Source organism: Palaemon carinicauda, unplaced genomic scaffold (genome assembly GCF_036898095.1).
Source record: "Palaemon carinicauda isolate YSFRI2023 unplaced genomic scaffold, ASM3689809v2 scaffold850, whole genome shotgun sequence".
In the NCBI taxonomy this organism is placed as follows: domain Eukaryota; kingdom Metazoa; phylum Arthropoda; class Malacostraca; order Decapoda; family Palaemonidae; genus Palaemon; species Palaemon carinicauda.
In genome coordinates, this window is record NW_027172150.1 from 56,443 (window position 1) to 82,314 (window position 25,872).

A 25,872-nucleotide genomic window follows, 5' to 3' on the forward strand; every position below is an offset into this window, starting at 1 on the left:
CGACATATCAGGCTGAGCACTAGTAATAGCTTCGGGGGTCACCACTACAGGGGAAGGAAAAGGTTGAGGATCATGGGGGGAGGAATAAACCAAAGAGCGAGAAGAACTCCTCCTAACTCTCTCCCTCTCTAACTTAGCCGTATACTTGAGGAATTCATTAAAATCGAATTCCGAAAGCCCGGCACATTCCTCACATCGATCCTCCAACTGACAGGATTTTCCCCTACAGTCGGAACAAACGGTGTGAGGATCAACCGAGGCCTTCGGAAGACGCCTATTACAAGTCCTAACACTACATCGTCTTTGTCTAGGAGCTTGAGAATGGTCGGACATCTTGAATCAGAGAACAGTCAAGGGGGGTTTCCAAATTAAAGCAAAGATCGTTATACCATTAATCAAAATCAATCCAAAAGCTATCTAAGCTAAGGGAAAAGCTTCCTGTATAGCGAAAGCTAAATTTCAGAGCAATACTTCACCAAAACCGTGAACAAAGACTCCAAAATCAAGAGCGTATCCATGTAGGTCTTGCCGGCGGCACGACAGAGGAAAAATTGAGGTGGTGTTGACAAGAAGTACTGCAGTACCTGACCACAGATGGCGCTGGTGAGTACACCCCCCTCTTGTATAGCGATCGCTGGCGTATCCCGTCCGTAGATTTCTGTCGGGCAACGGAGTTGACAGCTACATGATTATCGGGTAAGATTAATATTGAAAAATGATGATTAATGACAAAATTTTCTGCATTAAAATATCCCAGAATTAAAGTAGAACAAGGAAAAAACCATCTCGTTCACAGTAAGCACTTCATCATACTGTCTTGGGTTAGAGTTCTCTTGCTTGAGGGTACACTCGGGCACACTATTCTATCTAATTTTCTCTTCCCCTTGTTTTAAAGTTTTTTATAGTTTATATAGGAAATTTTCATTTTAATGTTGTTACTGTTCTTAAAATATTTTATTTTTCCTTGTTTCCTTTTCCTCACTGGGCTATTTTCCCTGTTGGGGCCCTTGGGCTTATAGCATCCTGCTTTTCTCACTAGGGTTATAGCTTAGCAAGTAATATTAATAATATTAATAATAATAATAATAATAATAATAATACTGTGAATTAAAACTACAGTAGCACCTGAGGTAAAGAGTTTAATCTGTTCTGGGAGCAAGCTCTCAACAGAAAATGCTTGTATCCTAAAACAATTGTTCCAATCATATATAAAAGAAATTCACTCGATGCATTCCACATGTCTATAATGACATATATTCACTCATTTTCAATGGTTTTGTAATGGTAACTATTGAAAAATTTATAACCCATAACATCAGAAATAACTATAAATGAATTCATAATGAAAATACAGTAAGGTAGAAATAATTACTTATGAATTTAACTTGTACTTTACTGTTCTTGCCTTTTCTTTTAAATGGAATGGAAATTAGATGAAATGTGTTATTAACAGGATACATAGCAACATTCCCTTCAGCAGCAGCTAGTGAAGATTAGCGTTTACGTGGCAGCGTCATTTCTCGTGACAGCATGAGTACATTATTATTATTACTGGCTAAGCTACAATCCTAGTTCAAAAAGGAAAATGCAATAAGCCCGAGGGCTCCAACAGGGAAAATAGCCCAGTGAGGAAAGTAAATAATTAAACTAAAATAAAAGTAATTAACAATTAGAATAAAATATTTTAAGAACAGTAGCAACATTAAAATAAATATCTTATATAAACTATAAAAACTAAAAAGCAAGAGGAAGAGAAATAAGATAGAATAGTGTGCCTGAGACAGAGGAAGATCATGGTACAGAGGCTATGGCACTATCCAAGGCCAGAGAACAATGCTTTGATTTGGGAGTGTCCTTCTTCAAGAAGAGCTACTTACCATAGCTAAAGAGTCTCTTCTACCCTTACCAAGAGGAAAGTGGTCACTGAACAATTACAGTGCAGTAGTTAACCCCTTGAGTAAAGAAGAATTGTTTGGCAATCATAGCGTTGTCAGGTGTATGAGGAAATACAAGAATATGCATAAAATAGGCCACACTATTCGGTGTATGTGTAAGCAAAGGGAAAATGAACCAACACCAGAGAAAAGAATCCAATTTAGTACTGTCTAGCCAGTCAAAGGCTTCCATAACTCTCTAATGGTAGTATCTCGATGGGTGGCTGGTGCCCTGGCCAACCTACTACCTATGGCACTATCCAAGGCCAGAGAACAATGGTTTAATTTTGGAATGTGCTTCTCCTAGGAGAGCATGAGTGCAACTGAGGCTGTAATTATGGATAGCTGGATAGACGTCACCCTGCACGAGGAGTTTCTCGGACTGGGGCACAGGTAAAGGGATACAGTATCAAAAATATATACATATACCAAGGAACTTCCCCCAATTTTGGGGGGTAGCCGATATCAACAATGAAACAAAAACAAAAAAGGGGACCTCTTCTCTCTACGTTCCTCCCAGCCTAACAAGGGACTCAACCGAGTTCAGCTGATACTGCTAGGGTGCCACAGCCCACCCTCCCCCGTTATCCACCACAGATGAAGCTCCATAATGCTGAATCCCCTACTGCTGCTACCTCCGCGGTCATCTAAGGCATCGGAGGCAGCAGCAGGGTCTACCGGAACTGCGTCACAATCGCTCGCCATTCATTCCTATTTCTAGCACGCTCTCTTGCCTCTCTCACATCTATCCTCCTATCACCCAGAGCTTCCTTCACTCCATCCATCCACCCAAACCATAGTGAATGCAATACGATAACTCCCTTTGCCAGTGAGTCCATCCAACAGACTGCTACTGTACATTCTTTGGCTGGTCTGTACAAGCATATTTTTTTCTGAACCTCAATTATAAGTACCATAATTCTGTCATTTTTCATTTTCCTTCTTCAATAGCTTTCGACCAATTCCCTTTCTACAAAATACCTAATGTCTTCTGTCTGTCCCCTCCTCTATGAGAAAATGATAATGAAAAAAAATGATACCAAGGACCCATGTCCGATCTTTTTTAGACAGGGTTAGTTTAAAAAATGAATGCACACATATATATACAAGTTAATACTTTATAAAGAATATCTCAACTCATTAATATTTAAAGTATATTGATTTGAAACTTGCAGATATTCTATTACACCAAAGAAATTCTGCAAACAATGTGATAATCTCATTTGTACAGTACTATACTGCACAAAATTTTTGTTCACAGGCCGATGCAATCCTAGTAACCCAATTCAAATATGTATTTTCATATCCAGTTTTGTTTGTGTTCAAAGTTACCCTAAACCCAAAGTGCTACAGTATTTCTCAATAAGCCAATTATTTTATGCAATTGATGAAGAAACAAACAGAAAGTGCTTCTCAAATGTAAATTTGCAATCAAGAATCAAGTTAAAGAAACATTATCAATGAAGAGATCTACATGTTGAGGAGCCATTGTCCGTGATCTACTTACAACCATACTTTGAGTTTTGTTAAGGCTAAATTTCATGCCCAATAATTTGCACCATGCACTAATTTTAGCTAGATCTCTATTAAAGGATTCAGCAATCCCAGATCAACATTCAAGAGGCAAAATTGATGCAAAGAGAGTAGCATCATCTGCATATGTAACAATATGGTTTCTAAGCCAAACACTACCCTGAGAAACACCAGATATCACATTCTTATACAGTACTCAATATGGTACCCAATCAACAACAACTCTTTGCAATCTAGTACTATACTTAAAAATTCAATAATGATGCTCAGAAAATACCAACCTATTGCAAACTGTTTGAGTTTAAAAACAAGGGTCTCATGATCAACACGGTCACAGGCAGCACTAAAATAAAGGCCAAACAGTTCTTTTTGATATTTTCAAAAATGTTATTTTCATTAGTAAAATAAATTTTTGAATATACTTACCCGATGATCATGTAGCTGTCAACTCCGTTGCCCGACAGAAATCTACGGTCGGGATACGCCAGCGATCGCTATACAGGTGGGGGTGTACACAACAGCGCCATCTGTGAGCAGGTACTCAAGTACTTCTTGTCAACAAGAACTCAATTTTCTCCTCGGTCCACTGGTTCTCTATGGGGAGGAAGGGCGGGTTCTTTAATTCATGATCATCGGGTAAGTATATTCAAAAATTTATTTTACTAATGAAAATAACATTTTTCAATATTAATCTTACCCGATGATCATGTAGCTGATTCACACCCAGGGTGGTGGGTGGAGACCAGCATACATGTTAACAAAGAAGCTAAGTATCCCGTATTTCATTTTATCAGTTATTCAAAATAACAAACATAAAATAAATAAGTACCTGGTAAGGAAGTCGACTTGAACCATTACTCTGCCTTTTTTAAGTACGTCTTCCTTACTGAGCCTAGCGGTCCTCTTAGGATGCTGAACGACTCCTAGGTGCTGAAGTATAAAGGGCTGCAACCCATACTAAAGGACCTCATCACAACCTCTAACCTAGGCGCTTCTCAAGAAAGAATTTGACCACCCGCCAAATCAACCAGGATGCGGAAGGCTTCTTAGCCGACCGTACAACCCAAAGAACAACAATAAAAAGTATTCAAGAGAAAGGTTAAAAAGGTTATGGGATTATGGGAATGTAGTGGCTGAGCCCTCACCTACTACTGCACTCGCTGCTACGAATGGTCCCAGGGTGTAGCAGTTCTCGTAAAGAGACTGGACATCTTTGAGATAGAATGATGCGAACACTGACTTGCTTCTCCAATAGGTTGCATCCATAACACTCTGCAGAGAACGGTTCTGTTTGAAGGCCACTGAAGTAGCAACAGCTCTCACTTCATGTGTCCTTACCTTCAGCAAAGCAAGGTCTTCTTCCTTCAGATGAGAATGTGCTTCTCTAATCAGAAGCCTGATGTAGTAAGAAACTGCGTTCTTAGACATCGGTAGAGAAGGCTTCTTGATAGCACACCATAAAGCTTCTGATTGTCCTCGTAATGGCTTTGACCTTCTTAAATAGTACCTAAGAGCTCTAACTGGGCAAAGTACTCTCTCTAGTTCGTTCCCCACCAAGTTGGACAGGCTTGGGATCTCGAACGACTTAGGCCAATGACGGGAAGGAAGCTCGTTTTTAGCCAAAAAACCGAGCTGCAAGGAACATGTAGCCGTTTCAGATGTGAAACCTATGTTCCTGCTGAAGGCGTGGATCTCACTTACTCTTTTAGCTGTTGCTAAGCACACGAGGAAAAGAGTTTTTAATGTGAGGTCCTTAAAAGAGGCTGATTGGAGCGGTTCAAATCTTGATGACATTAGGAACCTTAAGACCACGTCTAGATTCCAGCCTGGAGTGGACAACCGACGTTCCTTTGAGGTCTCAAAAGACCTAAGGAGGTCCTGTAGATCTTTGTTGGTGGAAAGATCCAAGCCTCTGTGGCGGAATACCGCTGCCAACATACTTCTGTAACCCTTGATCGTAGGAGCTGATAGGGATCTTACGTTCCTTAGATGTAACAGGAAGTCAGCAATCTGGGTTACAGTGGTACTGGTTGAGGAAACTGCATTGGCCTTGCACCAGCTTCGGAAGACTTCCCATTTAGACTGATAGACTCTGAGAGTGGATGTCCTCCTTGCTCTGGCAATCGCTCTGGCTGCCTCCTTCGAAAAGCCTCTAGCTCTTGAGAGTCTTTCGATAGTCTGAAGGCAGTCAGACGAAGAGCGTGGAGGTTTGGGTGTACCTTCTTTACGTGAGGTTGACGCAGAAGGTCCACTCTTAGAGGAAGAGTCCTGGGAACGTCGACTAGCCATTGCAGTACCTCGGTGAACCATTCTCTCGCGGGCCAGAGGGGAGCAACCAACGTCAGCCGTGTCCCTTTGTGAGAAGCGAACTTCTGAAGTACCCTGTTGACAATCTTGAACGGCGGGAACGCATACAGGTCGAGATGGGACCAATCCAGCAGAAAGGCATCCACGTGAACTGCTGCTGGGTCTGGAATCGGAGAACAATACAACGGGAGCCTCTTGGTCATCGAGGTAGCGAATAGATCTATGGTTGGCTGACCCCACAGGGCCCATAGTCTGCTGCAAACATTCTTGTGAAGGGTCCACTCTGTGGGGATGACCTGACCCTTCCGGCTGAGGCGATCTGCCATGACATTCATATCGCCCTGAATGAACCTCGTTACCAGCGTGAGCTTCCGATCTTTTGACCAAATGAGGAGGTCCCTTGCGATCTCGAACAACTTCCTCGAATGAGTCCCTCCCTGCTTGGAGATGTAAGCCAAGGCTGTGGTGTTGTCGGAGTTCACCTCCACCACCTTGTTTAGCTGGAGGGACTTGAAGTTTATCAAGGCCAGATGAACCGCCAACAACTCCTTGCAATTGATGTGAAGTGTCCTTTGCTCCTGATTCCATGTGCCCGAGCATTCCTGTCCGTCCAGTGTCGCACCCCAGCCCGTGTCCGATGCGTCCGAGAAGAGACGGTGGTCGGGGGTCTGAACAGCCAATGGAAGACCTTCCTTGAGAAGAATGCTGTTCTTCCACCACATTAGAGTAGACCTCATCTCTTCGGAAACAGGAACTGAGACCGTCTCTAGCGTCATGTCCTTTATCCAGTGAGCAGCTAGATGATACTGAAGGGGGCGGAGGTGGAGTCTCCCTAACTCGATGAACAGGGCCAGCGATGAAAGTGTCCCTGTTAGACTCATCCACTGCCTGACTGAGCATCGGTTCCTTCTCAGCATGCTCTGGATGCATTCTAGGGCTTGATTGATCCTTGGGGCCGACGGAAAAGCCCGAAAAGCTCGACTCTGAATCTCCATACCCAGGTAGACAATGGTCTGGGATGGGACGAGCTGGGACTTCTCTAAATTGACCAGGAGGCCCAGTTCCTTGGTCAGATCCATAGTCCATCTGAGATTCTCCAGACAGCGACGACTTGTGGGAGCTCTTAAAAGCCAGTCGTCTAAATAGAGGGAGGCTCTGATGTCTGCCAAGTGAAGGAATTTCGCAATATTCCTCATCAGTCTGGTAAACACAAGAGGTGCCGTGCTTAGGCCAAAGCACAGGGCTTGGAACTGGTACACAACCTTTCCAAAGACGAACCTTAGGAAAGGTTGGGAGTCTGGATGGATGGGGACGTGAAAGTACGCGTCTTTCAGGTCTAACGAGACCATCCAGTCCTCCTGCCTGACCGCTGCTAGGACCGACTTCGTCGTCTCCATCGTGAACGTCTGCTTGGTGACAAAAGCATTGAGAGCACTGACGTCCAGCACCGGTCTCCAACCTCCTGTCTTCTTGGCTACCAGGAAGAGACGGTTGTAAAAGCCCGGGGATTGATGATCCCGGACTATGACCACCGCTTCCTTTTGTAGCAAGAGCGACACCTCTTGTTGCAACGCTAGCCTCTTGTCCTTCTCCTTGTAGTTGGGAGAGAGGTTGATGGGAGACGTAGCTAGAGGGGGACTGCGGCAGAACGGAATTCTGTATCCCTCCCTTAGCCACTTCACAGACTGAGCGTCTGCACCTCTGCTCTCCCAAGCTTGCCAGAAGGTCTTGAGTCTGGCTCCTACTGCTGTCTGGAGAGGAAGGCAGTCAAAACTTGCCTTTTGCGGACTTGGAACCCTTCTTGGACTTGCCACGGTGACTGTCTGCACGGGTACCTCCTCTGCTGGAGGCTCTGCCACGAAAGGGCGGGATGAACCTAGATGCAGGTGTGTCAACTGCTGCAGGGCGGAAGGGTCTAGGCACGGAAGGTAAGGTTTTAGCCTTACGTGCAGAAGATGCCATAAGATCATGAGTATCCTTCTGGATAAGCGAGGCAGCCATCCCCTTAATCAGCTCCTCCGGAAACAGACACTTGGAGAGAGGAGCAAACAACAACTCTGACTTCTGGCAAGGAGTGATACCAGCCGATAAGAAGGAGCAAAGATGTTCTCTCTTCTTAAGGACTCCTGACACATACGAAGCCGCAAGTTCACCAGACCCATCCCGAATTGCTTTGTCCATGCTAGACATGATCAGCATGGCCGAGTCCTTATCCGAAGGGGAAGTCTTCCTGCTTAAGGCTCCCAAACACCAATCGAGGAAGTTGAATATCTCGAAGGCACGAAAGACTCCCTTCAACAGATGATCTAAATCGAAAAAGGACCAGCAGATCTTCGAACGTCTCATAGCCAACCTACGGGGAGAGTCAACCAGACTTGAGAAGTCGCCCTGGGCAGAGGCAGGAACCCCCAAGCCGGGTTCCTCTCCCGTGGCATACCAGACGCTCGACTTAGAAGCAAGCTTGGTAGGCGGAAAGACGAAAGAAGTCTTTCCCAGTTGCTTCTTGGAATGCAACCATTCTCCCATAACCCTCAAAGCTCTCTTAGATGATCTGGCGAGAACAAGCTTGGTGAAGGCAGGCGCAGCAGACTGCATGCCCAGAGCAAACTCGGAGGGAGGAGAACGAGGGGTTGCAGACACAAATTGCTCAGGATACAAGTCCCTGAACAAGGCAAGGACTTTACGAAAGTCTAAGGAGGGAGGCGTAGACTTGGGCCTTTCAAAATCAGAGTGAGGTTCATCCAGATGTGCAGCTTCGTCATCCGATACACCATCATCCGACAGCTGAGTTGTAAGTGGCAAAGGTAGAGCAGAAAGCTGAACGGCTGAATCCGGCAGCACGGGTGCATGCGTACCTGCGGATCCAACATCATGCCGCTGCTGGTCGGTCTGCGAGCTGGCAACAACAGAAGCAGAGGGTTGGTGAGTGGGCGGGGCTGCGGTGGGTTGAGGAGCATGCGGTATGGTATGCAGAGCATGCTGTAAGGTATGCGGCGCATGCTGCATGGTATGCGGAGCATGCTGTAAGGTATGCAGAGCATGCTGCATGGGCTGCGGAGAAAGCCGCATAGTGCTGGAACCCGGCAGCTCTACAGAACCTTCCCACTGCTGATGCGGTAGCTCATGCATGTTAGCAGATGGTGCAGCAAGAACATGCGTCTGGCAGGGAGGACTGCGCATCGGTGGTGGAGCTCTCACAGGTGGAGTGTGGGAGCAGGCAGCCGCAGTATCTGCTGAGCGCACAACCTCGGCGGGTTGTAGGTTAACAGGAGCAGTGATAACCTTCTCAGCATGATACTCCTGCATGAATGCAGCAAGCTGAGACTGCATAGTCTGCAGCATGGACCACTTAGGGTCTACTGTGGTTGGAGCAACAACAGACGGAGCAGTAGCCTGTTGAGGGACCACTCTACCTCTCTTGGGAGGTGTGCAGTCATCAGATGACTGCGGCGAGTCTGAACTGACCCAGTGGCTACACCTGGGCCGTTGGACTCACTCGGAAGGGACCTTACGTTTGAGCGGTCGTGAGACCTTGGTCCACCGTTTCCTCCTGGAAACCTCTTCCACAGACGAGGAATGTAAGGGCTCATTCGTCTGTATGTGGATGGGACGATCCTTAACAGATACGTCCGCAACCACTGAGGATACATCCGTGCGCCGATCAAGGCCTGCCGAACCCTTTGGTCCTTCGACATTGCTTCTCCCCTGGGCTTGGGAGCTTGCAAGAGGTCCCGGACTGGGAGGACGACTGGCACGCACAGATGTACCCTCATGCGCAACACTGACACTGACACTTTGCACATCACTAGCACTAACACTTCCCACTGCACTTTTCGCTTTCAGCTCTCTGACATCTGCCAAGAGCTGATTACGGTCATTAGCCAATGACTCCACTTTGTCACCGAGAGCCTGAATGGCACGCAACATATCCGCCATACCAGGCTGAGCACTCGTAGCAGGTTCGGGAGTCACCACCACAGGGGAAGGAAAAGGTTGAGGGGCATGGGGAGAGGAAAAATCCACAGAGCGAGAAGAACTCCTCCTATTTCTCTCCTTCTCTAACCTATGTGCATATCTAAGGAATTCGTTAAAATCGAATTCCGAAAGCCCAGCACATTCCCCACATCGATCTTCTAATTGACAGGATTTACCCCTACAATTGGAACATACGGTGTGAGGATCTATAGAGGCCTTCGGAAGACGCCTAGTACAAGTCCTAACGCTACACTGCCTGTACTTAGGTACTTGAGACTGGTCAGACATCTTGAATTTAGAAGTAGTCAAGGGGGGATTCCAAAATCTAGCAAAGTTCGTTACCAATTAATCTAAATTAATTCCAAAAGCTTGCTAAGCTAATGAGAAAGCTTCCTGAATAGCGAAGGCTAAAACTTTAGAGCAAATACATCACCAAATCGTGAACAATAACTCCAAAATCAACAGCGTATCCAAGGTCTTGCCGGCGGCACGACAGAGGAAAAATTGAGTTCTTGTTGACAAGAAGTACTTGAGTACCTGCTCACAGATGGCGCTGTTGTGTACACCCCCACCTGGATAGCGATCGCTGGCGTATCCCGACCGTAGATTTCTGTCGGGCAACGGAGTTGACAGCTACATGATCATCGGGTAAGATTAATATTGAAAAAGGGGAATTCCTCTACAAAGGATCATCAATAAAAGATTTAGGACAATTACTGTGAAAATACCTTTGTTTCTGACTGTCAAATTCCCAGAACTTCAACCGGATTTCAATCGAGGATTGAAAGTCGTCTCTAAATTCAACGGTAGCTAGCCACGTTCCTTCAGGCGATATGGCAACCTTTTTCACCTCTGTATTAAACATCTTCGTATCACGCTCATCACTTGTAAAGTTCTCCATCACTATGTCCAACTGGAAATAGAAAAGAACTAATTCAATAAAAACTTCATAATTATAAAAAAACATTAATTTTAATACAATAATAACATAAATGACTTAATTTTGAAAGCTTTGTCACAAAGCTTTGTTTCATTTGTTGATGCCGGCTACCCCCCAAAATTGGGGGAAGTGCCTTGGTATATGTATGTATGTATATGTATATGTATATATATATATATATATATATATATATATATATATATATATATATATATATATATATATATATATATATATATATATATAACAAGGCACTTTCCCCAATACAGTACAACACTAGGCACCTTGTTATAACAAAGTATAAAATTTAAATATCGAAATAATAAACCCAGAGAACACACTACTAAACATTAAAACTTACCTACAACTATTAATGTAAACAATAACAATGCGTGGACAGCAGTATAATGGAAAACAAGTGTACACTGCCCTTCTTGTGCTTACAAAGGCTACTGCTATATAAAGAAAATCACAGTACTCAATACTCATTAACCCTTTTACCCCCAAAGGACGTACTGGTACATTTCACAAAACTCATCCCTTTACCCCCATGGACGTACCGGTACATCCTTGCAAAAAACTGCTATTCAAATTTTTTTTTTTCATATTTTAGATAATTTTTTGAGAACATTCAGGCATTTTCCAAGAGAATGAGACCAACCTGACCTCTCTATGACAAAAATTAAGGCTGTTAGAGCATTTAAAAAAAAATATACTGCAAAATGTGCTTGAAGAAAAATAACCCTTGGGGGTTAAGGGTTGGAAATTTCCAAATAGCATGGGGGTAAAGGGTTAAAAAAAAAAATGATAAGCATAGATTATCATGAAAAAATTAACGCAGCAACTGTTAATCAAAATAGAGAAATTGAAAGCAAATAAGAGATAAGAATGGGAAAAAATTGAAGCAAAACATAGGCAAAAGCATAATGGCGTTAAATACAACTAGACACGCAAAGGAAAGGCTACCTTCATTAATTGCACAGACCTCCCTTCACACCTTCACCTAAGGGGTTACTACACTGTAATTGTTCAGTGGCCACTTTCCCCTTGGTAAGTGTAGAAGAGACTCTTTAGCTATGGTAAGCAGCTCTTCTAGGAGAAGGACACTCCAAAATCAAACCATTGTTCTCTAGTCTTGGGTAGTGCCATAGCCTCTGTACCATGGTCTTCCACTGTCTTGGGTTAGTTCTCTTTCTTGGGGGTACACTCGGGCACACTTTTCTATCTAATTTATCTTCCTCTTGTTTTGTTATAGTTTTTATAGTTTATATAGGAAATATTTATTTAAATGTTAATCTTCTTAAAAATTTTATTTTTCCTTGTTTCCTTTCCTCTCTAGGCTATTTTCACTGATGGGGACTCTGAGCTTGTAGAATCCTGCTTTTCCAACTAGGGTTGTAGCTTAGCAAGTAGTAATAATAATAATAATAATAATAATAATAATGATAATAATAATAATAATAACAGAAGGACTTATTCTTCTTCTTGAAGTACCTGTATATCAGAAGGATTTGCTGAATGCAGGATAGGGCAATTCAAATTGATGGGTTTGTATAAAAAAAACAAAAATGTTATTTTCATTAGTAAAATAAATTTTTGAATATACTTACCCGGTGATCATATAGCTGTCAGCTCTGCTGCCCGACAGAAAAACCTAAGGACAAAATACGCCAGCGATCGCTATACAGGTGGGGGTGTACATCAACAGCGCCATCTGTCGAGCAGGTACTCAAGTACTCCATGTCAACACAGAACCAATTTTCTCCTCGGCCCACTGGGTCTCTATTGGGGAGGAAGGGTGGGTCCTTTAATTTATGATCACCGGGTAAGTATATTCAAAAATTTATTTTACTAATGAAAATAACATTTTTCAATATTAAACTTACCCGGTGATCATATAGCTGATTCACACCCAGGGGGGTGGGTAGAGACCAGCATATATGTTAACATAAAGAGCTAAGTATTTTGTATTTCATTTTAGCAGTTATTCAAAATAACAAACATAAAATTAATAAGTACCTGGTAAGGAAGTCGACTTGAACAATTACTCTGCCTTTTTAAGTACATCTTCCTTACTGAGCCTCGCGATCCTCATAGAATGCTGAGCGACTCCTAGGAGCTGAAGTATGAAGGGTTGCAACCTATACTAAAGGACCTCATCACAACCTCTAATCTAGGCGCTTCTCAAGAAAGAATTTGACCACCCGCCAAATCAACCAGGATGCGAAAGGCTTCTTAGCCTTCCGGACAACCCAAAAAACAACAATAAAAAACATTTCAAGAGAAAGATTAAAAAGGTTATGGGATTAGGGGAATGTAGTGGTTGAGCCCTCACCCACTACTGTACTCGCTGCTACGAATGGTCCCAGGGTGTAGCAGTTCTCGTAAAGAGACTGGACATCTTTAAGGTAAAATGATGCGAACACTGACTTGCTTCTCCAATAGGTTGCATCCATTACACTCTGCAGAGATCTGTTTTGTTTGAAGGCCACTGAAGTTGCGACAGCTCTAACTTCATGTGTCCTTACCTTCAGCAAAGCATGGTCCTCCTCATTCAGATGGGAATGAGCTTCTCGAATCAAAAGTCTGATATAATAAGAAACTGCATTCTTCGACATAGGTAAAGAAGGTTTCTTAATGGCGCACCATAAAGCTTCTGACTGTCCACGTAATGGTTTAGTACGTCTCAAATAGTACTTAAGAGCTCTTACAGGGCATAGTACTCTTTCTTGTTCATTTCCAACCAAATTAGCAAGGCTTGGAATATCGAACGATTTGGGCCAAGGACGAGAAGGAAGTTCGTTTTTGGCTAAAAAACCAAGCTGTAAGGAACATGTAGCCGTTTCAGATGTAAATCCAATGTTCCTGCTGAAGGCGTGTATCTCACTGACTCTTTTAGCTGTTGCTAAGCAGACGAGGAAAAGAGTCTTCAAAGTGAGATCTTTAAAAGAGGCTGATTGAAGTGGTTCGAACCTTGCTGACATAGGGAATCTTAGTACCACGTCTAAGTTCCAACCTGGTGTGGCCAACCGACGCTCCTTCGAGGTCTCAAAAGACTTAAGGAGGTCCTGTAGATCTTTGTTGTTGGAAAGATCTAAGCCTCTGTGACGGAAGACTGCTGCCAACATGCTTCTGTAACCCTTGATCGTGGGAGCTGAAAGGGATCTTTCCTTCCTTAGGTATAAAAGGAAGTCAGCTATCTGAGTTACAGAGGTACTGGTTGAGGATACTGATTTCGACTTGCACCAGCTTCGGAAGACTTCCCACTTCGACTGGTAGACTTTGAGAGTGGATGTCCTCCTTGCTCTAGCAATCGCTCTGGCTGCCTCCTTCGAAAAGCCTCTAGCTCTCGAGAGTCTTTCGATAGTCTGAAGGCAGTCAGACGAAGAGCGTGGAGGCTTGGGTGTACCTTCTTTACATGCGGCTGACGCAGAAGGTCCACTCTTAGAGGAAGTGTTCTGGGAACGTCTACTAGCCATTGCAGTACCTCGGTGAACCATTCTCTCGCGGGCCAGAGGGGAGCAACCAACGTCAACCTTGCCCCTTCGTGAGAGGCGAACTTCTGCAGTACTCTGTTGACAATCTTGAACGGGGGGAACGCATAAAGGTCTAGATGGGACCAATCCAGAAGAAAGGCATCTATGTGAACTGCTGCTGGGTCTGGAATCGGTGAGCAATAAATTGGGAGCCTCTTGGTCATCGAGGTTGCGAACAGATCTATGGTAGGCTGACCCCACAAGGCCCATAGTCTGTTGCATACATTCTTGTGAAGGGTCCACTCTGTTGGGATGATTTGACCCTTCCGGCTGAGGCGGTCTGCCATGACATTCATGTCGCCTTGAATGAACCTCGTTACTAGGGATATGTTTCTATCTCTTGACCAGGTGAGGAGGTCCCTTGCGATCTCGTACAACGTCATCGAATGAGTCCCTCCTTGCTTGGAGATGTACGCCAAGGCTGTGGTGTTGTCGGAGTTCACCTCCACCACCTTGCCTAGAAGGAGGGACTTGAAGCTTCTCAAGGCCAGATGAACTGCCAGTAGCTCCTTGCAGTTGATGTGCAACGTTCTTTGATCCGTATTCCACGTGCCCGAGCATTCCCGACCGTCCAATGTCGCACCCCAGCCCGTGTCCGATGCGTCCGAGAGGAGAAGGTGGTCGGGGGTCTGAACATCCAGTGGCAGACCCTCCCTGAGGAGAATGTTGTTCTTCCACCAAGTCAGTGAAGACTTCATCTTCTCGGAAATAGGAACCGAGACCGCTTCTAGCGTCTTGTCCTTTCTCCAGTGAACAGCTAGGTGAAATTGAAGGGGTCGGAGGTGGAGTCTCCCTAACGCGATGAACTGGTCCAGTGATGAAAGCGTCCCTATCGGACTCATCCACTGTCTGACTGAACATCGGTCCTTCTTCAGCATGTTCTGGATGCATTCTTGGGCTTGACTGATTCTGGGGGCCGACGGAAAAGCCCGAAAAGCTTGACTCTGAATCTCCATTCCTAGGTATACTATAGTTTGGGATGGGACGAGTTGGGACTTTTCCATATTGACCAGGAGACCCAATTCCTTGGTCAGATCCAGAGTCCACTTTAGATTCTCCAGACAGCGACGACTTGACGCAGCTCTTAAAAGCCAGTCGTCCAAATAGAGGGAGGCTCTGATGTCTGCTAAATGCAGGAATTTGGCAATATTCCTCATCAGTTTGGTAAAAACAAGAGGTGCCGTGCTTAGGCCAAAGCACAGGGCTTGGAACTGGTATACAACCTTCCCGAAAACGAACCTTAGAAAAGGTTGGGAATCTGGGTGGATGGGGACGTGAAAGTAAGCGTCCTTTAGGTCTAACGAGACCATCCAGTCTTCCTTCCTGACCGATGCTAGAACCGACTTTGTCGTCTCCATGGTGAACGTCTGCTTTGTGACAAAGACATTCAGAGCACTGACGTCTAGCACCGGTCTCCACCCTCCTGTCTTCTTCGCCACTAAGAAGAGACGGTTGTAGAAGCCCGGGGATTGATGGTCCCGGACTATGACTACCGCTCCCTTTTGTAGTAAGATCGACACCTCTTGCTGTAAAGCTAGTCTCTTGTCCTCCTCTCTGTACCTGGGAGAGAGGTCGATGGGAGTTGTTGCTAGAGGGGGCTTGCGCAAGAATGGAATCCTGTACCCCTCTCTGAGTAACTTCACAGACTGTGCGTCTGCGCCCCTGTTCTCCCAGGCCTGCCAGTAGTTCTTGAGCCTGGCTCCCACTGCTGTCTGAAGAAGGTGGCAGTCAGACTCTGCCTCTAGAGGACTTGGAACCCTTCTTCTTGCTCCCACGTTGACTTTCGGCACGAGCACCTCCTCTGCTGGAGGCTCTGCCACGAAAGGGCGGAATGAACCTTGACGCTGGAGTGTCCATCCTGGGTCTAGGCACGGAGGGCAAAGGGGTGGCTTTGCGTGCGGATGACGCCACCAGGTCATGAGTGTCTTTCTGGATCAAGGAGGCGGCAATCTCCTTGATCAACTCTTCAGGGAAGAGACACTTCGAGAGCGGAGCAAACATAAGTTCCGACTTTTGACATGGGGTGACTCCAGCTGACAAGAAGGAGCAAAGGTGATCCCGCTTCTTGAGGACCCCGGACACGAAAGAAGCCGCAAGCTCACTAGAACCATCCCGTATGGCTTTGTCCATGCAGGACATAATGAGCATGGAAGTTTCCTTGTCAGAAGGGGAGGTCTTCCTGCTCAACGCTCCCAAACACCAGTCCAAGAAGTTAAAGACTTCGAATGCACGGAAAACTCCTTTCATAAGATGGTCCATATCCGAAGGAGTCCAGCAAATCTTGGAGCGTCTCATAGCCAGCCTGCGGGGAGAGTCTACCAGACTTGAGAAGTCGCCCTGGGCAGAGGCAGGAACTCCCAAGCCGAGAACTTCTCCCGTGGCATACCAGACGCTAGATCTGGAAGCAAGCTTGGCCGGGGGAAACATGTTATTTTTATTAATAAAATAAATTTTTGAATATACTTACCCGATAATCATGTAGCTGTCAACTCCGTTGCCCGACAGAATTCTATGGAGGGATACGCCAGCTATCACAATACTAGAAGGGGGTGTACTTACCAGCGCCACCTGTGGCCAGGTACTCAATCATTTGTTGTTGACACCTCCTCAATTATTCCTCGGTCCACTGGTTCTCTCTGGGGAGGAAAGGGAGGGTCGATTAAATCATGATTATCGGGTAAGTATATTCAAAAATTTATTTTATTAATAAAAATAACATTTTTCAATATTAAACTTACCCGATAATCATGTAGCTGATTCACACCCAGGGAGGTGGGTGAAAACCAGTGTACATGATTAAAGGATAGCTAAGTATCCCAAATTTCATATAACAGTTATCTCAAATAACAATGAAATAATAAGTACCTGGTAAGGAAGTCGAATAGAACCGTTACTCTGCCTTTTATTTAAAGTTCGTCTTCCTTACTGAGCGCAGCGTTCCTCTTGGAGGCTGAATCAACCCAAAGGTGCCAAAGTACAAGGGGTTGCAACCCTACTAAAGGACCTCTACCAAACCTTTAACCCAGGCGCTTCTCAAGAATGAATAGACCACCCGCCAAATCCAAGGATGCGGAAGGCTTCTTAGCCTACCGTAACAACCATAAAAACAACAATAAAAGTATTCAAGAGAAAGGTTAAAAAGGTTATGGGATTATGGGAATGTAGTGGCTGAGCCCTCACCTACTACTGCACTCGCTGCTACGAATGGTCCCAGGGTGTAGCAGTTCTCGTAAAGAGACTGGACATCTTTCAGATAAAATGATGCAAACACTGACTTGCTCCTCCAATAGGTTGCATCCATAATGCTCTGCAGAGAACGGTTTTTATTAAAGGCCAACGAAGTAGCTACAGCTCTTACTTCGTGGGTCCTTACCTTCAGCAATGCAAGGTCTTCCTCCTTTAAGTGAGAATGTGCTTCTCTGATCAGAAGCCTTATATAGTACGAAAGCCCATTCTTGGACATGGGTCTCGAGGGTTTCTTGATGGCACACCATAAGGCTTCTGACTGTCCTCGAATAGGTTTAGACCTCTTCAGATAATATTTGAGAGCTCTGACAGGGCAAAGAACTCTCTCTAGTTCGTTACCTACCATGTTGGAGAGGCTAGGTATTTCGAACGATCTAGGCCAAGGACGTGAAGGAAGCTCGTTCTTTGCTAGGAATCCAAGCTGAAAAGAACATGTAGCTGATTCGGTTGTGAAACCAATGTTCTTGCTGAAGGCATGAACCTCACTGACTCTCTTAGCTGTTGCAAGGCAAACGAGAAAAGCAGTCTTGAGGGTAAGGTCCTTGAAGGAAGCTGACTGGAGAGGTTCGAACCTAGATGTCATAAGGAACCTTAAGACTACGTCCAGATTCCAGCCTGGAGTGGAAAGACGACGTTCTTTAGACGTCTCAAAAGACTTGAGAATGTCTTGAAGGTCCTTGTTGGAAGACAGGTCCAAACCCCTGTGGCGGAGGACTGAGGCCAACATGCTCCTATACCCTTTAATCGTAGATGTTGAAAGGGATCTCTCATTCCTAAGATGAAGAAGGAAGTCAGCTATTTGGATCACAGAGGTATTGGTAGAGGATATTGAATTGGCTCTACACCAGCTTCGGAAGACCTCCCACTTAGACTGGTAGACTCTACGAGTGGAAATTCTTCTAGCTCTGGCAATCGCACTGGCTGCCTCCTTCGAAAAGCCTCTAGCTCTAGCGAATCTTTCGACAGTCTGAAGGCAGTCAGTCGAAGAGCGTGGAGGTTTGGGTGCAACCTGTCTACGTGTGGTTGACGTAGAAGGTCCACTCTTAGAGGTAGAGTCCTGGGGAAGTCGACTAGCCATTGACGTACCTCTGTGTACCATTCTCTTGCAGGCCAAAGGGGAGCAACCAGCGTCAGCCGTGTCCCTTCGTGCGAGACGAATTTCTGCAGAACTTTGTTTATAATCTTGAACGGAGGGAATGCGTACAGGTCGAGATGGGACCAGTTCAGAAGAAAAGCATCTACATGAACCGCTGCAGGGTCTGGAACAGGGGAACAATAAAGCGGAAGTCTCTTGGTGATGGAGGTGGCAAACAGGTCTATGGTAGGTTGACCCCACAACGTCCAAAGTCTGTTGCACACACTCTTGTGGAGGGTCCATTCCGTGGGAATGACCTGATTCCTTCTGCTGAGGCGATCCGCTGAAACATTCATATCGCCCTGGATGAACCTCGTGACCAGTGTGAGGTTTAGACCTCTTGACCAAATGAGGAGGTCCCTTGCGATCTCGTAAAGGCTCCTCGAATGGGTCCCTCCTTGCTTGGAGATGTAAGCCAAGGCTGTGGTGTTGTCTGAATTCACCTCCACCACTTTGCCTAGCAGGAGGGACTTGAAGTTCAACAGGGCAAGATGGACTGCTAACAGTTCCTTGCAGTTGATGTGGAGTAAGCCTTGTTCCTTGTTCCATACTCCTGAGCATTCCCGTCCGTCCAAGGTCGCACCCCAGCCCGAGTCCGATGCATCCGAGAAGAGATGAAGATGGGGGGTCTGGATGGCCAATGATAGACCCTCCTTGAGAAGAAGATTGTGCTTCCACCACCGGAGAGTGGTCTTCATCTCTTGGTTGATAGGGATAGAGACTGCTTCTAGAGTTGAGCCCTTGTCCCAATGAGCTGCAAGATGGAATTGAAGAGGGCGGAGGTGGAGTCTCCCTAGCTCGACAAACAGGGCCAGAGATGAGAGGGTCCCTGTGAGACTCATCCACTGTCTCACTGAGCAATTGCTCCTCTTCAGCATGCTCATGATGCACTGTAGGGCTTGGTTTATCCTGGGGGCCGATGGAAAAGCCCGAAAATCCCGACTCTGAATCTCCATTCCCAGGTACACAATGGATTGGGAGGGAATGAGTTGAGATTTCTCTATATTGACTAATAGACCTAGGTCTCTGATTAGATCTAAAGTCCAAGAGAGGTTCTCCAGACAACGACGACTCGTGGAGGCTCTCAACAGCCAGTCGTCTAGGTAGAGGGAGGCTCTGATGTTCGATAAGTGCAGGAATTTCGCTACATTCCTCATCAGATGAGTAAAGACCATAGGAGCTGTGCTTAGGCCAAAACACAGGGCTTGGAACTGATAGACAACCTTTCCGAAAACGAATCTCAGGAAAGGTTGGGAGTCTGGATGAATGGGAACGTGAAAGTATGCATCTTTCAAGTCCAACGAGACCATCCAGTCCTCCTGTCTGACCGCTGCTAAGACCGACTTGGTCGTTTCCATTGTGAACGTCTGCTTGGTGACATACTCGTTGAGAGAGCTGACGTCCAGCACCGGTCTCCAACCTCCTGTCTTTTTGGCCACAAGAAAGAGACGGTTGTAGAAGCCCGGGGATTGATGGTCCCGGACTATAACCACTGCCTTCTTCTGCACAAGTAGCGACACCTCCTGTTGCAATGCTAGCCTCTTGTCCTCTTCTTTGTAGTTGGGAGAGAGGTTGATGGGCGATGTGGTCAGAGGCGGTTTGAGGCAGAATGGAATCCTGTAACCGTACCTCAGCCAACTGACAGACTGTGCGTCTGCACCTCTCTTCTCCCAGGCTTGCCAGAAGATCTTGAGCCTGGCTCCTACTGTTGTCTGGAGAATCTGAGAGTCAGTGCTTTCCCTTAGATGTCCTGGGTCCTTTCTTAGACTTGCCCCTGTGAGAGTCTGGACGGGAGCTTCCTCGGCTGGGGGCTCTACCACGAAAGGGCGGTATGAACCTAGTGGCCGGGGTATCAGCCACTGGAGAGCGATAAGTCTTGGGGACAGAGGTGGTAACCTTAGACTTACGAGCCGATGAGGCTACCAGATCGTGCGTGTCCTTCTGTATCAGGGCAGCCGACAAGTCCTTAACTAGCTCCTCGGGAAAGAGGAACTTTGAGAGTGGAGCAAAAAGGAGCTGTGACCGCTGGCACGGTGTAATGCTGGCTGAGAGGAAGGTACACAGTTGTTCCCTTTTCTTCAACACCCCTGATACAAATAACGACGCTAGCTCACCCGATCCATCCCTGATAGCCTTATCCATGCAGGACATAATTAACATGGCAGAGTCTTTGTCCGCAGGAGATGTTTTCTTGCTGAGGGCTCCCAGGCACCAGTCGAGAAAGTTGAACATCTCGAAAGCTCTGAACAACCCTTTCAGAAGATGATCCAGGTCTGAGAAGGTCCAACAAACCTTCGAGCGTCTCATCGCAGTCCTCCTAGGCGAGTCCACCAGACTTGAGAAGTCAGCCTGGGCAGAGGCAGGAACTCCCAAGCCTGGTGCTTCCCCTGTGGCATACCAAACGCAACCTTTCGATGCGAGCTTCGTTGGAGGGAACATGAAGGAAGTCTTGCCCAGGTGTTGTTTAGACTGAAGCCACTCCCCTAAGGTCCTTAAGGCCCTCTTGGAGGATCTAGCTAGGACAAGCTTAGTATAGCTCGACTTAGCTTGTTGCAGGCCTAGCGAAAACTCAGATGGAGGAGAGCGGGGAACAGCAGAGACGAAGTGGTCAGGGTAAAGCTCCCTGAGTAGAGCCAAGACCATTCTAAAATCAACAGACAATGGAGAAAGCTTAGACTCCTCCACGTCTGATGAGGGATCAAGATGTGCCTCCTCATCATCCGACACTTCATCAGCAGAAGGTAGCGAAGCAAAAGGACCAGAATGCTGAACCGCAGAGTCAGAACGGGTAGGAACAACAACAGAGGTTTCCTCAACTTGAGGGAAAACCTGAGGTTCAGACTGCATAGGCTGAACAACAGTCGGAGCAGAAGGCAGGTGCAAGGGTGAAGGAGGTTGACTCCTAGCAAGAGTTGCACCCAAGGGTTGCACCAGCTGAGCGGAGGACGGAGGCGGAGTAGTCCGTTCCTGTTCCTGAGAGATGAGTGGAGCATGAGAAGGTTGAGGCTGCGCAGAACAAGGTAAAGTTCTAGCAAGCTGAGGCTCCTGAGGCGCAAGTGCATGGTGTAGATGAGCTTGCCTAGATGAGGGTTGAACTCGGTGCAGCGCTGGTTGAGCAGACAGACTCACGGAGGGGAGAGGTTGTTGTACCCCAACCGAGAGTTGCACCACTGGTGGAGCAGCAAGGGGAGGAGGAGGAAGAGTGTAACTCTCCTGATCCCAAAGCAAGGGTTGCCTTAAAGAAGGCTGAGGCTGAACAACACTGTGAACAGCAAACTCCGAAAGTGGTTCAACATCGTACGCCTGGCAGATGGTGCTGCGACCAGGCGGAGCAGGTGCAGGCTGGGCGAGCACAGGCGGAGCAGGTGCAGGCTGGGCGAGCACAGGTGCAGCGAGAACAGGTGGAGGGAGTGCAGGAGGTGCAACACTCTCAGCCCGACACTCACGCATCAAGTCCGAAAGCTGAACTTGCATGGACTGAAGCAGGGTCCACTTGGGGTCGGCAGAAACGATAACAGACTGAGGTAAAGTCACAGTCGGGGTCTGTATAGGCAGAACCTTACTCCTCTTGGGCGGAGTACAGTCGACCGATGACAGAGGCGAGTCGGAGCTGAGCCAATGACTGCAACCTGGCTGAGCACTCGCTGACTGAACTCTACGTTTAAGCGGTCTCGAGACCTGAGACCAACGTTTCTTCCCTGCATGAAGATCAGCGGACGAGAAGACGGGCTCAATCGTCTGCAGGTGGGAGTGACGGTCTAAGGAAGACACGCCCGCAACCACCGAGGATAATTCTGTGCGCCTAACAAGGCCTGTCGAACCCTTAAGCCCTTCGACATTGCTTCTCCCCTGGGCATGGGAGCTTGCAAGAGGTCCCGGACTGGGAGGACGACTGGCTCGCACAGAAAAATCCTCACGCACCACACTGGCACCACTAGCACTTGGCACTGCACAGACACTAGCACTCGTCACAGCACTGGCACTATTTCCACCCACTGCACTCTTGACCTTCAGTTCTTTAACCTCGGCCATCAGAGACTTATGGTCACTTACCACTGATTCTACTTTATCTCCTAAAGCCTGAATAGCACGCAAAACAGTTGACATATCAGGCGGAGGGCACACAGTAGGTTCGGGGGTAGCCACTACAGGGGTAGGAAAAGGTAGGGGATCATGAGGTGAGGAAAACATAGAAGAGTGAGAAGAACTTCTCCTAACTCTAGTTCTCTCTAACTTGGATGAATATTTTAAAAGACGTACAAAATCCAATTCCGAAAGTCCGGCGCACTCCTCACACCGATTTTCTAATAGACAGGGCCTGTCCCTACAGTCAGAACAAGCGGTGTGAGGATCTACCGAGACCTTCGGAATACGCCTATTGCAAGACCTACATCGTCTATGGGAGGGAGCTTGCGAAACGTCAGACATCTTGTTTCAAAGAGTAAGTCAAAGGGTGATCCAAAAACAAGCAAAAAATTCATTAACCGTTAATCAGAGTTTATATAAAAGCTAACTAGCTAATATAAAAAGGATTCCAGTATGCGACAGCCGTTAATCTAAGAGAATACTTCACCAAATATCCATGAATAAACTCGAAGACCATGAGCGTATCCCAGAACGTCTAGCCGGAAGCACGACAGAGGAATAATTGAGGAGGTGTCAACAACAAATGATTGAGTACCTGGCCACAGGTGGCGCTGGTAAGTACACCCCCTTCTAGTATTGTGATAGCTGGCGTATCCCTCCATAGAATTCTGTCGGGCAACGGAGTTGACAGCTACATGATTATCGGGTAAGTTTAATATTGAAAAATGAAGGTTGTCTTCCCAAGTTGCTTTTTGGACTGCAACCACTCTCCCAGTACCCTTAAAGCTCTCTTGGACGAGCGAGCGAGTACGAGCTTCGTAAAGGCAGGTGCTGCTGACTGCATGCCTAAAGCGAACTCAGAGGGAGGCGAGCGTGGTGCTGCAGACACAAACTGATCCGGATATAAATCCTTGAACAGCGCAAGCACTTTCCTAAAGTCTAAGGAGGGAGGCGTGGTCTTGGGTTCGTCGATGTCCGAGTGTTGGTCGTCAAGATGTGCAGCGTCGTCATCATCAGAGAGTCCATCGTCTGAATGTTGAGGAGGAAGCGGCAAAGGAGTAGCTAAAAGCTGGACGGCTGAGTCCGGCAGCACGGGTGCATGCGTGGCTGCACTGGACCCAACGTCATGGAACTGTTGGTCAGTCTGAGAACTGGGAACAACCATAGCTGAGTGGGGACGCAAAGCGTCTACTCCTGACTGTGGTCGGATAGCGGAGACCACCGTGGGTTGCGGAGGCTGACGCACCGCGTCAAAACACGGCAACTTAACTCCACCCTCCTGTTGTTGTGGTAGCACACGAACGTCAACGGAGGGTTCCGTGCGTCGGTGAACGTCAACATGCGTCTGGCAGGGTCGACTGCGCATGAGTGGTGGAGCTCTCACAGCTGGAGTGTGGGAGCAGGCAGCCTCAGCGTCTGCTGGGCGCACAACCGTGGTTGGTTGTAGGCTAACGGGTGCAGCGTCAACCTTCTCCGCACGATACTCCTGCATAAAGGAAGCTAACTGAGTCTGCATAGACTGTAGCAAAGACCACTTAGGGTCTACAGCAGCTGGTGCGGCAACAGACGGAGTTACTGCCTGTTGCGGTACCACTTTGCCTCTCTTAGGAGGCGTGCAGTCGTCGGAGGACTGCAGCGAGTCCGAACTGACCCAGTGGCTACACCTGGGCCGTTGGACTTGCTCGGAAGGGACCTTGCGTTTAAGAGGCCGTGAGACCTTGGTCCAACGTTTCTGGCGAGAAACCTCTTCCGCAGACGAGGAATGAACGGGCTCACTCGTCTTCTTGTGGGTGGGACGATCTAGGCAAGATACGTCCGAAACCACGGAGGGAACGTCCGTCCGCTGATTAAAGCCTGTCGAAACCCTTTGGTCGTACGACATTGCTTCTCCCCTGGGCTTGGGAGCTTGCAAGAGGTCCCGGACTGGGAGGACGACAGGCATGAACAGACGCACCCTCATGCGTAACACTGACACTTTTCACTGCACTAACACTCACTTCACTTCCCACTGCACTTTTACCTTTCAACTCCCTGACGTCAGCCATGAGTTGATTGCGGTCATTCGCCAATGACTCGACTCTCTCACCCAGAGCCTGGATGGCACGCATCATATCTGCCATCGAAGGTTGATGAGAGCTAGCAGGGGGGTCGGGAGCAACCACTACAGGGGAAGGAATAGGTTGTGGGGCATGGGGAGAGGAAAAATCAACTGAGCGAGACGAACTCCTCCTGACTCTATCCCTCTCTAGCCTACGTGCATATTTCAGGAATTCTTGAAAATCGAATTCCGAAAGCCCAACGCATTCCTCACATCGATCTTCCAATTGACAGGCTTTACCCCTACAATTGGAACAAACGGTGTGCGGATCGATAGAGGCCTTCGGAAGACGCCTTGAACAGTCCCTAGCGCTACACTTCCTGTACTTGGGGACTTGAGAAGGGTCAGACATCTTGAATTAGTCAAAGGGGGAATTCAAAATCTATCCAAGTCGTCAACAAATAATCCAAAATTCAACAAAAGAATGCAAGGAAGTATTGAAGATAACCTCTGCACAGCGAAAGCTAATAACCAGAAATGAATACTTCACCAAATAACGTGAAAATCAATCCAGAAAGCAACAGCGTATTTAGTAGGTCTTGCCAGTGCACGACAGAGAGAAAATTGGTTCTGTGTTGACATGGAGTACTTGAGTACCTGCTCGACAGATGGCGCTGTTGATGTACACCCCCACCTGTATAGCGATCGCTGGCGTATTTTGTCCTTAGGTTTTTCTGTCGGGCAGCAGAGCTGACAGCTATATGATCACCGGGTAAGTTTAATATTGAAAAAAGTAAGAAACATCTAGTCTTACCTGATAAAGTGACTTGTTGTGTGCGAGATCATAAATTGAAGATGTCCAGATTTTCCATTTAGAACTATAGCTCTTGTCCTGGGATCGTAAACTATGCAGCAGGATACGGTTCTACACTATCTATACTTAGGGACACACCCTGGATTGAACCCTCTAGTTTGTAATCTCGAGCAGATATAACTGTAAAAGCTGAAATGAGAGATATATTTCATTATAAGTGAATAACTTTATCCAGGAATTAAAAACTGCTGAAAATACTTGCTTATAGATAAAACATCTCTAAATAACACTAGCATTTGTTAGTTGGTTAGTTTAAAATAAAAATTGA

At 46.6% G+C, this 25,872-nt stretch overlaps 1 protein-coding gene across 1 annotated transcript in view; it reads right to left on the bottom strand.

Annotated features, from left to right (window-relative positions):
* LOC137637566 (WD repeat-containing protein 75-like) overlaps window positions 1-25,733 on the bottom strand; it is a gene marked incomplete at its 5' end in the record, with an annotated part of 46,245 nt that extends 20,512 nt beyond the window's left edge. Inside the window, 4 exon segments of the mRNA XM_068369720.1 lie at window positions 10,478-10,662; window positions 25,545-25,579; window positions 25,582-25,641; window positions 25,644-25,733. Coding sequence (XP_068225821.1) covers window positions 10,478-10,662; window positions 25,545-25,579; window positions 25,582-25,641; window positions 25,644-25,733 — 370 coding nt within the window.
* Window positions 25,734-25,872: the final 139 nt, after the last annotated feature.